The 18165-nt window shown below is 36.5% G+C and overlaps 1 protein-coding gene across 2 annotated transcripts in view; it reads right to left on the reverse strand.

Annotated features, from left to right (window-relative positions):
* COL28A1 (collagen type XXVIII alpha 1 chain) overlaps positions 1–18165 on the reverse strand; it is a 154037-nt gene that overhangs the window by 87476 nt on the left and 48396 nt on the right. For both annotated transcript variants that reach the window (XM_087435021.1, XM_014788200.2), the window contains exons 13-17: positions 13924–13992; positions 11121–11189; positions 6729–6797; positions 2577–2645; positions 1416–1484 (exon numbers count right to left, since the gene is read on the reverse strand). In XM_087435021.1, coding sequence (XP_087291147.1) covers positions 1416–1484; positions 2577–2645; positions 6729–6797; positions 11121–11189; positions 13924–13992 — 345 coding nt within the window. The remainder of the gene's footprint in view (positions 1–1415; positions 1485–2576; positions 2646–6728; positions 6798–11120; positions 11190–13923; positions 13993–18165) is intronic.

Consider the following 18165-nt stretch of genomic DNA (forward strand, 5'->3'; position numbering starts at 1 on the left):
AAGACTGGGATTTGAACTTAGGTAGTCTAACTGTTGAACTTGATTACTCTATATTGCCTCTCTGAGATTGGCATGTATATGACCTAATATGTGTATATACATATATATACACTGCATATATGTATAGACATCTATACGTCATACATAGCACTTAGCACATTGTGAGGCACATCAAAACCATTCAACAAATGGCAGCTATTATTACCATACTAACACATTTTATATCCCTTGTAATTATGTTTATGTATATGTAACATGTATATTCTTCTTAGACCCACGTCTTACATATTCTTCTAATACACAAACACTTATAAGAGCGATGACAATGATAGCAGAACAATGATGGAGTTTAACGCTCAGCGTGGCTTGCCAGGTCCTATATGCCATCAGGATGAGTTACAGAAATTGCGAAGGGTGAAGTAAGGATTCATTCATTATTCAACAGCATTTATTGAGTACCTATCATGACCCCAAAACTGGGGATGCAATAATAAACAAGAAAACAAGATCCCTGCCCCATTGAAGCAGCGCTGTCCAAGAGAAATATAAAGCTAGCTGCATATATAATTACAACTTTTCTAGCAGCCACATTTAAAGAGCTAAAAGAAACAGTTTAGAATAATTCTAATAAAATATTTTATTCACTCTAATATGTCTGAAACATCATAATTTTAATATGTAATCAGTGCACAAATGTATTAATGATAGTCTTTACATTCTTTTGTGTGCCAAGTGTTGTAACCAGTGTGTATATTACACTTGTGTATATTACAAATCTCAGTTCATACTAGCCACACTTCAAGTATTCAATAACCACATGTGGCTAGTGGCTGCAATACTGGGCAGTGCATTTCTAGAGGGTATAGCAAGATGAAAAGTAATTCAAAAAACATGCAAGTTGAGATAAGCAGTAAAAGCGAGGGAAACAGTGTGCTGTGCTGAGGTATACAATAACTGGGTGATAGGAGTTGGGTGGATACACTTTAGATTCAGGGAATGAATTCCTGAGAAAGTAGCTTTTGAGCTGAGACCTGAAAGATGAGAAGGAGCCAGCCACAAAACAAAAGAAGGGAAGTAACCTTTACTGAAATCCTACTATTCTGGTGCTTTGTTTTATAATACAGCAGGAAATAATGTTCTTAAAGAATCACTCTGTGCCAAAAGAGGGCCTCTGATACTAATAAATAAATGCATAAAAACCAAACAAATAGCAGTCATTAAAATAAACTAAGATTTTGGTTCTTCTTAAACAGTAAGAGCTATATTCAGCATCAGACCCTTTTCTGAATAAACATTCTAGTCTGGTGAAATAACAGACGACACATGCATGATCTGCGTTGCATTTGGAGATAAATAAACTTTACATAATACTACGTAAATTATCTAAATGCTCCTGAGCAACATAGTCAACTCACCTTTGGACCTTGGACTCCAATTCCCACGGGTCCTCTAGGACCTGTAGGTCCTATCTGGCCTACTTCTCCCTGGTAAGGAAAGAGTATTTGAAGAGTATGTGACTATAGCAGCAAAATAAACATAATATATTCCTGCCTTTGATCTCCTAAGAGCTGTCTTATATCAGCAAAATAAGATAAAACTGTTTCATGTGCTCAATTCATATATATATGTGTGTGTGTGTATATGTATATATATTCAAATGTAAATATATATATATATTCTAGGCAAATATGTATATTTTCCTAAAATCCCTTCACGTGGATGGATTTTTACCAAATTTGAAATATATAATGATCTGGCTTAAAATATAGGCTATGAAGCACACTCAAAATTGATTTTAAGGAGCCCCGGTGGAGGCCACCTGGAAAAGATAGGCAGTTATATTCCAGAACAACTAAAACTGACACATGAGAAGCCAAGGTGACCGCTAATCAAGAGCAATATCATAACCAGAGAGAACAACCTGAGCTTTCAACATGGGCCTCAAATCAAAAATCTCAAGGACAGTGACTGGATTCTAATTGAGCTGCTTCTTACGTGGAAATCTCTAAGGAGTGTACTCAAAGGTGGGTACTCTCAGAGAAGTATTGTATTTATTTAACAGTGATTGGTCAAAGCAACATTAAGGACAGCTAGTTAAATAATGTGTCATGCCTCTCCGCAAGGGATAGATAGTAGTTTTAAGTTAGGAGCTAATTTGAATCCCAAGTTCATAGAAAATTTTTATTTATTAGGTTATTTCTGACTCCATGTCTTTAACTACATGTTTTAGTGGCTGGACCTACTGTGGGAGCATTGGTGAGAAGGAAAATTAGACAACCCACAGGTAGCCTCTACTGATAGTACTGCTTGAATTGCTAGAATAGGATCTCATAAGTAAAAGGAATAAAGAAAACAATAAATAAAGATTGTCTAAATAAAAAATTTGAAGAGCATAACGAATTCATATTACATTTTCTACACCATTAAGAATATCAGTAACATTTTGTTTTAAGTAAAGATGTCTGATTTTTAAGTTCATTTCATCTGCTGTCTTCTAAATGCACTGGCTGCTGACTGACCAGAAAACAGCAATTAGACTATAGGTATACAAACTCTGCTCTCATTTAGAAAGTTACCTTGGAACCAGGTAAGCCTTGTCCCGGGGGCCCTTGAGGACCAGGTGGACCAATAGGACCTTGGATTCCCTTTAAAATAAAATTTAAAAAAATAGTGTTCGTGAAATTAAGAAGAAATATGGATGAGTAGTTTCAAATCCTCTAAAGTGAGTTTAGTTCACATCCCATAACAGATTACTCATACTCAATATTTGTTGAATGGGGTGGCATAGGCTGCTAGTTGAACCATAATATGCATCTCCCCTTCTTCCACAGTAAGAGAAATTTTAGCTGGCCCACGTGGCTGCCTAGAGTAAAGACCATGTTTCCCAGTCCCTGTTGCAGCCAAGTGTTGCCATGTGCCGGATTCTGGCCAATAGAATGTGAATGGAAGTGATGTGTATAATTTCTGGTTCATGCTAAAGGAAGAGGTATGCCTCCTCCTTCCCAACACCCCTTCCCCAGCGGCTGAAGTGAAGACATAGTGGCTATCCTGGATCATGTAGATGAGGAAAGCACTCTCAGAATGGCAGACTAACAAGAATGAAAAAGCCCGAACCCCTGACGACCCTGATAAACAGAGCCATCGTGCCGAGTTGGACGTTTTAAATAAGAGAAATAAAATTCCATCTTGTTAACCTATTTCACATCTCAGTCACACACAAACAAACCTATATCCTAGCTGTACCAATTGATATATATCAGGATGCTAAAATGAAGGTTTGACCCAGGCTGTAAGAAGTGATAGCCTGCAGACACCAGACTGAAGAATGTTCAGACACTTGACTCTCACTCACATTGTGGGTATAAAAAGGGAGGGGAGGGGCTGGCCCAATGGCTTAGTGGTTAAGTTCGCCCGCCCCACCTCGCGGGTGGCCCGGGGTTTGCGGTCCAGGATCCCAAAGCGGACCTATGCACCACTTATCAAGCCATGCTGTGGCAGCCATCCCACATATAAAGTAGAGGAAGATGGGCACGGATGTTAGCTCAGGGCCAATCTTCCTCAGCAAAAAGAGGAGGATGGGCAACGGATGTTAGCTCAGGGCTAATCTTCCTCACCAAAAAAAAAAGTTTGGGGTGGGGAGACCATTTATAAAGTTCTTCTTTGGAGAAAGTAGTCTTACAAAGAATTTTCTTTGGAGAAAATGGGAGAGGTTCAAGTTGCTTCTCTCTTTATCCCATTCTAGAAAAAGAACTTCAATGAAACCACTTGGAGACCTTGATTTTTTTTTGTAGACACAAGGGACCAGTGTCTGACTCATGCCTGAGAAAGCTAACATGGGCTATGATAGCCAAGAGAGGGCTGGGGTGGGATCAGATTGTGCATCCAGTTTGTCAGTGCAAAGAACACATGAGTTTTTTCTGTGGACCAGATGTACTCTACGTGTGAGACAGAGCTGGCCTGGAACTATTTTGAATCCTGTCCAAGATGACCTCAAAGAGTAATGGAACTCCAACAGAGAAAGTCAGTATAGAGTAAACCCCCAGAAAAGCAGAGGCTGACAGGAAGAAACAGCTGGAGGAAGAACATCCTTCATCCGTGTCCTGGGAAGGGCCAGTGCAGGATCCCCATGAGGAAGAGTGTCAGCGTCAAACATCTGCCGAGACCACAGGACACAAGGCCATCTGACAATAGATCAGCCAGGAAAGAACATCCGAGGCCACGCTTCTCCTCCCATCCTTGATTCCGCCTGGGAGGGATGAGAAGCACATTCCCTCCATGGGCCACAGGTTCTCCCTGCAGCTCATACCAGATGAACAACGATTGAGAGGAAGATCAGTACATTGACTAGATAGTGTTTATTATACAATTAAAACTGTGATTAGCAACTTAGAGTGACCTTATAGTTTTCTGTTACCTGAAAGTGATAAGAAAATTCTATAGCCTGCTGATAATTTCTTTCTGTGGTAGGAAAAAGAAAAAACTTCCCCCAATAAAAAAAAATGTAAAGCAACGATGAGAGAAAAAAACTAAGATTTTGCTTACACTCCACAAGGCATGATTGTGCAAATAATGTTACCGATGCATGATTATTTTGTTACAAATGTTCTCCTCTTTTCTCTAGCTAGATGATATAACTGCTTATTCATTTTTATGAATTCATTTTTATGAAAAATATTATTGCCCTTTCCCTGGTTGATAAAGATGAAGCAGTCTAAAAAATTTAAGGAAGCTATTTTCCTTATTATGAAGGAAATATTTCAATATTTATATTGAACCCTTATAAAAAGGAATCCTTCCTGGCTTTTACAGGAATCTGCAAGTAGCATGCAATGGGACATGGAACCAAAAAATTCAAAGACATATGTGCATATACGTTTCTACATGTGTATATGTGGTTATTTATATTCCACATTATTTTATGAAAGGTTTGAAGAGGTCAATCTCCGAATATTTAATGAAAATCTGCAGGCCACTTGAGGGATATTATAAACATGTTGCTGGAAACAGAAGTTCCCTCATAAAGATATGAGTGGGAAAACTCATTTCTATATGAGAAATAGGAAGATCTAATAATAACAGTAATTCAGTGGGTAAACATGTTAAAGATAAGAAGAAAAATAAATAACTGCATAGAGGTTAAATTTAAGTAGAATTTAAATAATTTATCTTAAAAAGTAAACAAATTCTTGTTCAGAGCAGTTTACAAATAATACATTTCATTCAATCTCCTACCCAATAGGGGTCAGCTCCATATGGACACATCTACCTTAAAAGTTTTTTTCTCTTTGAAAAAAAGAGAAAGGGGTAAGAAAACAAAAGAAGTCAGAGAGGTTTTCTCTTTTGAAGCTAAAGAACAACACCCTCTACCAAGAACCAGCACTAAAAGCAACAGAAAGCTGCAGGTGGGAGGTACAGAATTCACGGGCCATCTGGAAAGACTTGGCTTTCTTTGAACCTATTCCCAGCCCCATGGTGGTGACTCAGCACCAAGAACACCACCAGACACAGGATGTGACAGCAGTGTCTAGCGACTTCCGAGATCAGAATGTAAGACCTGCTGAAACCAGCAAATGAACTTCAAGTTTGAGAATGCCTGGTGGCACAGTCAAACCATGATCCTTGTGTAGTCAAAATACTCAGCTCTTAATTATTATCTAAATATTTATATACAGATTTATCTTGGCTTCTCCTGGACGTTAATCCTCCTAATGTATTACACTAGGACCTCTACCAAAGGGAAGGAAAGGGAACAAAGAGTAATATCCAACTTGGCTGTTGCTTGGCTATTGATTGCTAGAAGACAGTTAGAAATAAATTCAGAGTTAATGTCAACAATGAGATTGGGAATTATCTCTTTTTTTATCCCTCCTTTCTCCCGCTATCCTAGATAGAGGAAGCACTATTCATTCTTTAGGCAAAAGAATGACTCAAACCTTAATCATAAATTTTAAACAAACTGATTTGCTGCTTTCTACACAGGAGGATGTTCAGCATAAATTTGGATTTGTTGGTCACTTTGATTAAATGAGATTACGTAGGTGGATAGTAATGTTATATCATGCTCATATTATTTAGATCTAACAAAATTGCCTTGTTTTTCCAAAATTTATTGTCAGAAGATTTTACAAGCAGTTCCAGCCATGAATGTAAAGACATCCTCGGAGATTTTTCCTTTCTTCTCACCAACAGGGGCCAAGTGTCATGTATAAACCCTCTCTGTGGTTTGCTTCTATTCAGGAATGGTGTCCCATAAATTAAGTGGTTACCTCTGATTCCAGTCCTTGTTTTAAGTTTAGTACTTTTTTAGATTTTTACGTGGCTGGGGGTGGGAAATACTGCTCTACTGGCATTGGAAAAGAGTGAGATATAAACATTTACAAAGCTTCAAGGGGGAAAAACACAAACTCACAGATAAATAAACTATTGTTCTCAAGGGAAACTAAAAATATAAAATATTACTCAAAAATTCTTATCCCATTAATTAGGCTTTAATGTTAAAAGTTACAGCACAAAGAAACACAATTTATTTTTTAAGTCTTTGGAAATTCTAAAAAGTAAAATCTCATGAAACCACCTTATCCTTCCCTACATTCAGTTTTACACATATATTCCATTGCAATTTGACTATTAAATATACTCATAGGTGTTTGCAGGACTGGCCTTCAGTGAACGTCAGGATTGTGCCAGAATGTTCTCTACCAAAGGGAAAGGGAGAAAGCATTGATTACCTGTTCCCCTTGACTGCCGAGTCCAGGGATGCCCATTGGTCCCTGGGGCCCCACAGGTCCCAAATCTCCCTGTATAGAAAATAAGTTAGAAATATAACAATAAAACTAAACCTCATCCTTTCATACTTGGTTAATACTGAATTCTGCTGGACTAAAATCTATCTTTACACCATAAAAATGTTCAACACAGAAAGCTAGAAAACTCCATTCCTTTTAAACAGTTCATAGTTCCAATATGCCAAAATGGTAAACAATGTTTTTGCTATTTAGTCTAAATTGGTGAGTATTTGCACCAGCTTATATTTATCAATCATTTTTCTCATAAGAACCAAAAATTCCTGAATGTTTATTATAATGACACAAACACTTCCTATTAGGATCCATAACAGAAATATTTAAAAGTATAATATTTATAGGGTGCAAGAAAATCAGACTTTGAGAGAGAAATTGGAGAAAAATGTTTAAAATTTTTCTAAATACCTTTTCCCTCCAAATCTTATTAAAAATGCATTTTTATAATTAAGAAATTATCTAAGGTAAATGTAACAAAATTAAAGAATCTCACCTTTTCCCTCCATGAAATAAATTTGGGAAACAAAGTGAATGTTATTGGTAAGAACAATATCATTCATCCATTCTTTGTGTCTTTCCACAAATATTTAGAGTGTCCATTATGTGCCAGGAACTGTTCCTAACACTGGGGAAACAACAGTGACCAAAACAGCCAAAAATCTCTGTCCTCGTAGAGCTTACGTTTTAGTAGAAGAAACAGAAGATAATAAGATGGATAGATAAAATAAATAGTATGTTGAATAATGATAAGTGCTAAGGAGAAAAATAAATCAGGGAAGCAGGGAGACAGTTAAAATTTTGGATAAGGTGGCCCATGATGGCCTCACTGATGAGAGGGAATGAGCTGGGTAGAAACCTAGAGGAAAAGCTTTCCGGGCAGAGTAAACATCCAGTTGAAGGATGATGCCCGGCACATTCCAGAAACAACAAGGAGACAAGATGGCTAGAGCCCGTGAGCATGAGGGAGAGTGGCAGAAGGTGAAGCCAGAGAAGTATGGCAGTGGGTCAGGCAGAAGGATCCAAAGGGCTTTTTAGGCCATAGTAAGAAAGAACTTTGGCTTTTCTCTGAGTGAGATGAGAAACCACTACAGGGTTTTGAGCAGAGAAGTGAAAGATCTGACAGAAAGATCTGAAAGGCTCAATCTGGCTGTACTGAAATCAGACTGAAAGGAGGTCTATATGAGAGATGATGGGGACATGGATCAGGGTGTTGGAATGAAGGCAGTGGGGAGCTCAGATCCTGGATATATTTTGAAGGTAGAGCCAACATGATTTACTACAGATTGAGAGGAGTCTAAGTTATCTCCAAGGTTTTTGGAAGAATAGACTTGTCATTTACTGAGAAGGAGAAGTTTGAGAGAGAAGCAATGTTGGGCAGGTATAGTATCAGGAGCTCAGCTTTGGACATGTAAAGTCTGAGATGCCTAAAATAGACATCCAAATGGAGACATCAAGTAGGCAAGAGAGGTCTGAGCTGGAGACATAGATTTGGGAGTTCTCAGTATACAGATAACATTTAAAGCCATGACTGAGTGAATTTTCCAAGTAGATAGAGAAGACAGAAGGTTCAAGGACCGAGTCTCTTGGACCCTCCAAGTATTAGAGTTCAGAGAGATGAGGAAGCACCAGCACTGGAGACAGAGAAGGTACAGCCAGAGAGACCAAGTGAAGAGATTCTTTCAAGAAGGTGAGGATCAGTCAAGTGCTACTGATAGGTGAAGTAAGTTGACAACTGAGAATTAACCATTGGATTGAACAACGTGGATAAGTATGCTTATTTTAATATCAATTGTATTTAGACTACATCAGGGTCAGTAAACTTTTTCTTAAACAGTTGGATAGTAAATATTTTATGTATAAGGGCCATAATAAGATCTCTTTAGTAATTGATGAATGCTACTTTGGTAGTGCAAAAGCAGCCATAGACAATACCTAAACAAACAGGTGTGTCTACGTTCTGATGACTCTTTACTTACAAAAATAGGCAGCCAGCCCTATGGTTTGCCAATGCCTGGACTAAATAAATATGTTTTTATGAACAAAGGCATGTCATTAGATCATACCATGTATAATATTAAAAAGTAGGCTGCACTTGTCATTAAGACATGCCCTAGAATATGTTTCTTGGTGTTTCACTTTGTGTCAACCCCCAGTCTCAATAAACATCATGAGAGGAAAAATGTAATAGACTCAAGTTCTAATTCAGAAGTGGATTATTCTGATTCAGAACTTGATTGCTTATCATGCAGCAGGCACTGTGCTACATGCTTTTCATGCTTTATCTCATTTAATCCTCACAACAACCCTCTGAAAGCAGGCATCCCCATTTTCCAGAAGAGGTTAAGCAACTTGTCCCAGGTTACACAACTGTGAGATGGCATGGGCAAGACTAAAGTCTACTCTCTGACTCCAGAACCCAACTCATAACAACTATTCTTCAAATATTCAATAAATAAGAGAGATAATATATAAATAATGAGAGATTCCTTTCTGTGCAGTACTATTTATATTTAAATATTTGTATCAAAACTACTTCCTTGTCTTGTACCAATTGCATATATTTGAGAGCTCTTATCATAGGACTGGTTATCCTCTCACTCAAATCACTGACACCAAAGTCTCTGAATATAAAGTTATATATAAAAAAAAAATAGAAAGGAAGAAAAGGGAGAAGAGAAAGGGAAGATGGTATTGATTTAGTAAGGGAATAGCAGATAAAATCTTTGCAATTACTTTGTGATAATGTCCTGATATTTAAATGTGTTTTTTTCTTTGCATGAGCTCCAGACGTAAAAACACAAACGCTGTGTAAACAACACCTGAAAAAGTTAACTTATTAAGCTCATAAAACAACCATTCTGTTGTACTCAGTTCTCACTGCTCCAAAGGAATAAAGAGTATCTTACATATTTTTAGAGTATTTGGGAGCTGGAGTTACAACCAGAGCTGAGCTATTTGAATCAAGAATTGTATTACATCAAAAATTTGTATAACTCACTATTTACCAATATCTCTGTATTTAAATACAGATACCCAGAAGAGATGGCTACCAGTAAATAAAAGGAATAAGCAATTCAAGATTGAAACACAACACCTAAGATAATCACGAATATCAATCATTATTCTAATACAATTTATAATATAATGATGTGCATAGAAGATGACATATAAATGACTCCAAATTGATATGAGGTCTCTGTTTTTTGTATATTTCTTCTTATATCACCTCCCTCTCTGGCAACTTTCACTTCCCATGGGTCTTTAGAGTTTCCAGTAGCTTCTCTCACCAGCCTCGCAACCCACATCTAATCTGGGTATAATCTGCAGCTATTTTAGAGAAAATGAGTAACTAGTGAGAAAGAGAAAAGTAATGGCAGGTAGGCCATGGTGTTGAACATAAGCAATTTTACAGAATACAGTGCCAATGTCAGGCATGGCCATTGTGTGTGACGAACCAAGCTAGACCACTTCATCACCATGTCCAAACACAGACAAAAATGAGAAACACTGTCCAAAATGATCAAACATCGCCCTATATTGGCTAAAATGAGTGACTGCTACTTCTTTACTAATTACAACTAAGCCTAGTTCCATTTTTCCCCCTCCTAGATAAGATTCATTAAAATACCCAATCTTAAAATTACCCCCACTTCCTGATAGCATCCACTACAGATCCAACTCCTGCTTTCTTGGACACTCCCCAAAATTGCCTAACACAAGCCCAAATCCCATGAAAAATCTTTCATCTTCTTACTGAGTGGCTATCAGCTCCCTGTGGTATGTGGTCTTCCTCACTGCAATGAGTCAATAAGCCTAATTTTGTTCAACTATAGGTTCAACTATTTTGTTCAAATATAGGATTCCTGTTGGCTTTGCTGGAGGGCATCAACACTAATCTTCTTAAATGAGTTCTCTTATTACAGCCCCATTTTAAGGTAATATTTTTGAGTGAGCCTAAGGGTGGATATGCACTTCTATAATGGGGTCAACTCAATATGTTCTTAACTACTATTTTCTTTACTAAGAAGAATTTCTTTTGCTCATGTCTGGCTTCAAAGCTGCTTGGCTGATGATAGGTGTCACTGGAAGTCAGAAGCTAAATAAATGAGACATTGTTATAAATATATATGATGGGATTTTCCAGATCATAATTCATCCTACATAATAATATACCTTACATACACTTGATTTATAATTAACTAGATACCTATGCAGTATGGTTGAGATGCTATATACAGTTCATAAATGTACACATATAAAGAACAATGAAAAAAATAATTTTATTGGCATCTCTTCTACTATATACCCTATATGCAGTACCTTGTCACCTTTGATTGACAGGCCTTGTAATCCTTGTGGGCCAATTGGTCCTTCAGAACCTTTTTCACCCTGAAAGTTATGGGAGAGATATCGGTGCACTAATAAAAATCAGGATTTTAAAACAGTTAAAGCATTCAAAGCACCCAAATTCACTGCTCACTGCAAATGGGTAATTCTAACTGACTCCAAGATTTGTAACTTGCAAAAAAAAAAATTAGTCTTAACACTCTTAAATAGGAAGGATTCTGTCCAAGCAGAACACATACACAGCATCACTAAAGTTGGAAAAAAGCTCCATTCCCAATGTAATCAGAAATATCTGGAAATGGGAGACCTAATCAAACATATAGTACAACTAACTTAATCAATCCTTCATTTCCTCAACATTGCTACAACTGGATCTATCACACAATGAAAATTTACCTCTCATATTAGTATATGAACTAGTACTTGCTAGGATTGAATTATTTATTTAATACTTTATATCAGAATTTATAAACATTTATTGAAAATTCGGTTCTAAAAGAATACATGGAAAATCTTCTTGGACATACTTCTATAGTCATATGACCTATGCCAATAGCTCTGGTTGTAAAATAATGTCAATGAAGACATAACACTTTGTGCATTTGTATGAAAAATAAACCATGTAATCAATCAGAAATAGCATTCATTTCATGAATTCATTTGAACAAAGAGTAAAATCAAAAATTTGCAAGAAACCTAACAGGAAAATATATATTTATGTCTCTCGTATTCATGATTTATTTGATTAAGCCCTACATTTTTGCAAAGCAGCCTCAAGTAGCACATATAGAAAACTCCCATTGGTCCTGCTGGTTGGAGAATAAAGTATTCTTACTAACGGATTCTTCTGATCATTACCACAGAGAATAATTGCAGACAGTAGACCCTAAAACAACACTGACTATAATGTGTTCTTTCTTTGATGAGATAGAGGACAATGCAGAGCCATGGGTTATTATGAATAAGAGTGTATCATTATATCTTAGAGGTGAACCTGTCACTAAGATGTGCCCTGCAATATGCTTCTTAATGTTTCACTTATTCATTTCTCATTTATTTCTTTATCTTAAAAAAAAACTCCACAGATTATAAAGAAAAATAATTCTGGCTATGTGAATTTTCCAGGTTGTTTACACATAAGTAGAAATGTACTACACGCCAAAAAAAATTCAAGAAATTATATATTATAAAACTTTCTGAAATGTAGTGCCAAATTGCTGGCCTCTGTCTTCTGATAGTGATACTCTGGTTAGTCAAGAGCATTAGTAACAGCCCCTTTATCCAACATATTATTTCCATTTATTATGACAAATTAAAATTTATCAGTTAACAAAAGCCTCTTTTAAAATTCAACCCAGCAGTCACTCACAACTTAGTATGAATTATTTGTTTTAACTAACTGATTTCCCTCTCGTTGAGATTCAGGTTTCTCATAGATAATTGAATATTGATCATGGTGGAAGGGGCTGAAAATGAGATACAATTTTAGAGCGTGAGGCTGTACTGAGAAGGTCAGATCATAGTGATCTGACTGAATGACTGAAGTGGAAGGTCTCAGACCTTCCTCAGACTAGAAAACAGTATGTGCTTCTCTGGGCAATGTGTGCATGCATGCATGTGCGTTTGGGGAAAAGATTTTGGAAAAGAAGGAAAAACGACTCCAAAATTTATCCCTACTTACTCTGAAATTTTGTTGATGTTGCCCAAAGTGTCCTGGAAAATCATTTCCTGTGTGCCATAGATTGTAGGTAAAGAGCCTAGATCAGGGGTCAGCAAACTACAGCCCATCGGCCAAATCCAGCCCACATGTAAATATTTGTATTTACAAATATTCAGCTTCATGGAAACACAGCCACACTCATTCATTTTTACATTGTTTACGGCTGGTTTCATGCTACAACAGCAGAGTTAAGTAGTTACAACAGATACCATATGGCTCACAAAGCCTAAAATATTTACTACCTGGCCCTTTACAAAAAAGTTTGCCAATCCCTGGTCTAGAAGAACTTGAGGTCCAAGAATTATATACAGTCATGCGGCACTTAACGACGAGGATACATTCTGAGAAATGTATCATTACGCAGTTTTGTCGTTGTGCAAACATCACAGAGCGTACGTCCACAAACCTAGAGGGTATAGCCTACTACACACCTCAGCTATATGGTACTAATCTTATGGGACCACTCTCGTCTATTCAGTCTCTCATTGACTGAAACATTGTTACGCGATGCCTGACTGTATGGGAAGCAGTGGAAACATTTAAATTCTCAATTGCCAGGTAAAAGGTAGGTCTTTCAAAACTTTTTGCTCCTTATGGTAATAAGATAATTCCATTTCCCTCCTCACACTCATATTTCCTTTCTTATTATACTAATGGCAATACTATTACAAATTGGTTTATTAGACTTCTTCTTATCTATGTTTCACAAACTAAGCTATGAGGAAAGCTTTGTCATAGCAATGCTCAATAACTTAACTTCTGGGCATGAAGATGCTATTTATCACTGTGGCTTTAATGACTACAAGCTACTTAAGAGATTTTTCTAATTTCATATGCAGTAACTATAAGAAGTAGAAGTTTGTCACTTATTTATCATTGCAAATTTCACTATAGTTTCATATTAAGGGGAAATTTACATATTGCTTCATTTAATAGAGTGAAGATGGTCAGGAAAATACTTGACTTCCAATAATTGGCTAGGACATATTTTTTAAATTTGTAATTCATGATCATGTAAGACAAAGCATTTTTTCCTGGTACAGAAAGTATTGTTACCTTTGGTCCTGGAAATCCTTCTCCAGGTAAGCCCCTCTCTCCTGGTGCTCCCTCAGGACCACGGTGACCCTGGTTATGATAAGACAGAATGAGGCACGAGAGAAGAGAGAGACAGAGAGAATAGGAGGAGGGGAGAGGAGAAGAAAGAAAATGGTTATATCGCAATTCGCATGGGCATGGCGATGATATGATCCTAGTTATTAGTGAGAATCCTTCTAGTAAGCTCCCGCCTGATCAATAGAATTGTAGAGTTGTGAAGAATAATATTCCCATTGTATTAAATACTCGTTGCATTTGATTGGCATAAGATGTTCTATTCTGGTGTCCTCAAATTAGAAAAAAATGGAAATTAAGTGATGCTTCAGAATAAGGATTAGGAAATAAATCCTATGAGGAAAAGCTAAAAATCGTGGCCTGGAGAAGGAGGCAGAGTGATTTAATAATCTAACTGGGTATCAGGGGAGCTCTGTGAAGAAATCACTGCACAGCTGTTTTGAAGCATTGAATTCTGTTTACGTGTGTTTTAATCTCTGTCCTGATAAATTTGGATTCAAAGTTGAATTCTTTCCGAAACTAGTTGAATCCACAGGAGGTTTATGCACAAACAGGAATCTTGATAGAATCATTAAGGGAAAACATGATTTTCGGTCTCAGTGATTAAAATGAAGTCCATGTAACTATCACATAAGGAAAGAAAAACAACAGAGTCTCAGGCTTTGAAGTGGACTGGCAGGAAACTTACTAATTGAAAAATAAAAGCAACAGCAAGATATTCACTTAAACCAGGAATTTTAAAAGGCTACAAATTTCTCCTCTTTTTCTTTCTGGCCAGAAGGCAAAAGGTAGAAAAGCGACTAACAGCAAGAGTCTTAGAAGCACAAACTGGAACTTTACCTCTAATGGACTTAAAAAGACAATTAGGACTTGCTTGCCAGGTAAGTAAACCTGTGATGGAACAAGGTCTACTGAGGTGCCCGGAAGCTCCAGAGGCAGCACGCCGCAGGCCGTGATCTGAATGATCCCGGGGCTGGATATGCAGTACTCCCGGGTAATTTAAGAGAGGCTTTCTACTCAAGTCTGGTAGAAAAACTAGGACGCAGTCTTATGCTAACCAGTAACTGATCATAGCTATGGATTTGTTAGAAAGCAAGCTAACTATATCCCGGTGTTTAATTTTTTGGCCTTTCCCTAACATTGAATATTTTAAAAGACAGTCGTCTTTAGTATTTATGCATAGCCAGTTTAGTAATGACTTTAATTTTTTTTTAGAAAACTAACATTTAATTGAACTTAAATTGCCATGCTTACAGGAAATCTAGCTTTTAACAATCTAAGACCTTAGTCAAAGCACTAATATCAATGACAGGTTACTCTAATGTTAGAGCAATTAGCTAGGGGAAAAATGAATAGAAGCATGAAGATTAGATTGCCGACTAAACAGACGAGTGCCTAGCTAACATCACACACTTTAATAAGAAAAAATTGATAAATATTCTTCTTCCCCAACAAGATGACAAATAAAGATAAAACAATTTACATTAAATGCAAAGAAGTCTTTTTCCAGTTCATTCAATTTGTTTTTTTCATTCATCCGACAAATATTTACCAAATGCCTATGTGTGCAAGGCACTGTGCTAGGTTCTAGGAACAGCAGGCAGCCCTGCTGCCTGTCTCATGGAGTTTATAGTCTTGCATGATAATTAAAAGCAGATTTTGGTGTCATTTGGACTGAGGTTCAAATCCCAGCTCTGCTACATATTAGCAGTGTTACCTTAAACAATTTAACCTCTCTAAAATTTAGCATCCTTATCAGAATGGTGATAATAATATTATCTACCTCAACAATAAGTATGAATGTAAGGATTAAGTCAGAGAGATTTAAAGCTCATACATATTATGCACTCAATAAATATCTGCTATCACTATCAAAATTCTTTTACTTGAGTCCTGCAATTGGTAGGAATGTCCTCTTTTTCGAAGTTTTTACAAATAAGGTAGTCTCAGAGTGAACGGTTTATATTAAGCAATGTGGAGAGAACATACTGCACAGAATAAACACTAAAACTTCCTTCCGTCTTTGCATTTCTAGAACACATAAGCCACGGTGAAAGTGAAAATAGTGCAGGCTTTGAGGAGCCCTTTGTTCCAAGCTGCTGAGAACGGAGAATTAATGCTCATGAACAATCACTTAGGGGCACTTAAAAAAACAGTGATCTAAGGTTTAATTACTGTAAACTGTCAAAGTAATATTCCACACCATCACTATATTCTCAAGTTTTCCCTGAAACAGTCAGGCTGGAAGATGATTGTTAACTAGAGAAGAGAAAGAGCAGGTACTTGGGTTAAATGAACTATACTTTTAATTTATTAAGACAGTACCAACGCATCATTTTATAAAAGACAGAAATGCTTCCATAAAAAACTCATGGTGTCCTTTTCAAAGGCCGTGAGAACCAATTACAACTATGACATTTATTTGGTTTCTAATGAACACCTTTAATTAAAAAATATAACAAAGGAATCTAATTAGCAGTTAACACAGTCTGAACAGTGAAATGCTTTATTTGAGGCATTAATGAGATAAAATATGATTGTCCATTATCTTATTATTTTCTTTAATAATATCAATAGTATAGATGATCAATAAGGTGGTTTCAATATACACTGCAAGCATTAAAGATAAATGTGCTAAATAATAAAAATTGTCCATAATATTCAAACAGTGCCATCTACTATATTTTTAACTTCCAAGTAATTATAGTTCCACTTCAGGGGTATTTTTTACTGATAGTGCTCTGAATAACCTTGCACAAAAAACAAACAGATCACCCCGAGAGTCTGAACCAATTTATTTTGCATGAATCAGTCATCTATCAGACCAATACAAAACTAGTGGTAATCATACAATTAAAGATGATGGCTGACAGTTCAAAGTTAGGTCATACAGCGGGAATATTAATTCAATTGATCAGATTTATATTGGTGTTGTACTGAAAAAGAGAATAATACTAAACCTGAAACCACTTGAAATGATTCAGGCAGAGAAACACATGTAAAGGGCTTCCAGCAGAACCTTTGTCAGTCCTAAGGAAAGTATTTATGTTACTTCTAAATAACTCAAAAACTCACATTGTTGATTTCTATTATGACATTTTGATGCAACATTTTCATACATTATTTGAGATGCTTCCTACCTTTGTTTTGATTTTAGTTCCCAATTAAATCACAGACCTCACAGTGTCACTCTGATTTGTGTAATTGTGGCTTGGAAAGCAAGCAAACAAATAAGAATTTCATGTTCTGGCAATATTGTGAAAACTCTCTATCTACAAACAGAAAGGCAAGTAATACAAATTTTTCTTTAAAATGAATTTGAAAGGCATAGCTGAGGTCCAAAATAAATAAATAAATAAGGGAAATCACAAGATTCCAAAACAGAAAGAGAGCTAAAAATAAGAATGGTAAGCATAAGCTGATGCTATAGCAGTCCTGGGTGAAAAAACATGGTTATGTGATGGGAATAAGTCTAGAAAGTCTAAGAGGGAGAACTAGGAGCAAAGACGTTGCCTCACTCTGGAAAATGAGGAGAGACTTAGAACTGAGATCCCCACATAAAGCTAGGACCTTCCAAGTTACATACCTTCAATGAAAGGCAGGGTAGAAAAAAGCCATCACATCAACACAGTGATGTGAATAACAAGAACATTGTCTGCCTTCACTTGGGCTCTAAATTGGCTTGAAAACCTGGTCCTGTTCTGTGTTTGTGTTTGTAGTTTCGAGCGACACCACATAGGCGGTCCAGGGACACCTTAGTCAAGATATTAGCATCAAGGATACACCTGGAGTACATAAGAGATGCAAATGCAAATTCCTTTCAAATACTCCACACAGAACACTTGGGATTTTCACAATTAGCGCCCAGCTGACAATGAGTTCAGATGCCAGAGTACAAAACTTACAGGAAAACAATTCTCAGTAAGTAAAAGTGAGACAGTATAACATAAACTTCCCCAAGCATGTCAAACAATAGAATAAAATAATAAACACCAAAAAAAGGAAATATACTTTAAATGATTGTTGCTCTTAAGAACAGAAACACAAGAAGCAAAGAAGACAGTATAGTGAAAACATATTAGTTTAAAAAAATAGGCAGATTTTTAAAAATAACTTCAAACAAAATTTTTAAATACTCATGAAGTTAAAAATACAATGGATGAGTTAAGGACACTTTATAACCAGATG

Source organism: Ceratotherium simum, chromosome 1 (assembly GCF_057802395.1).
Source record: "Ceratotherium simum simum isolate JZ-2026a chromosome 1, ASM5780239v1, whole genome shotgun sequence".
Lineage (NCBI taxonomy): Eukaryota > Metazoa > Chordata > Mammalia > Perissodactyla > Rhinocerotidae > Ceratotherium > Ceratotherium simum.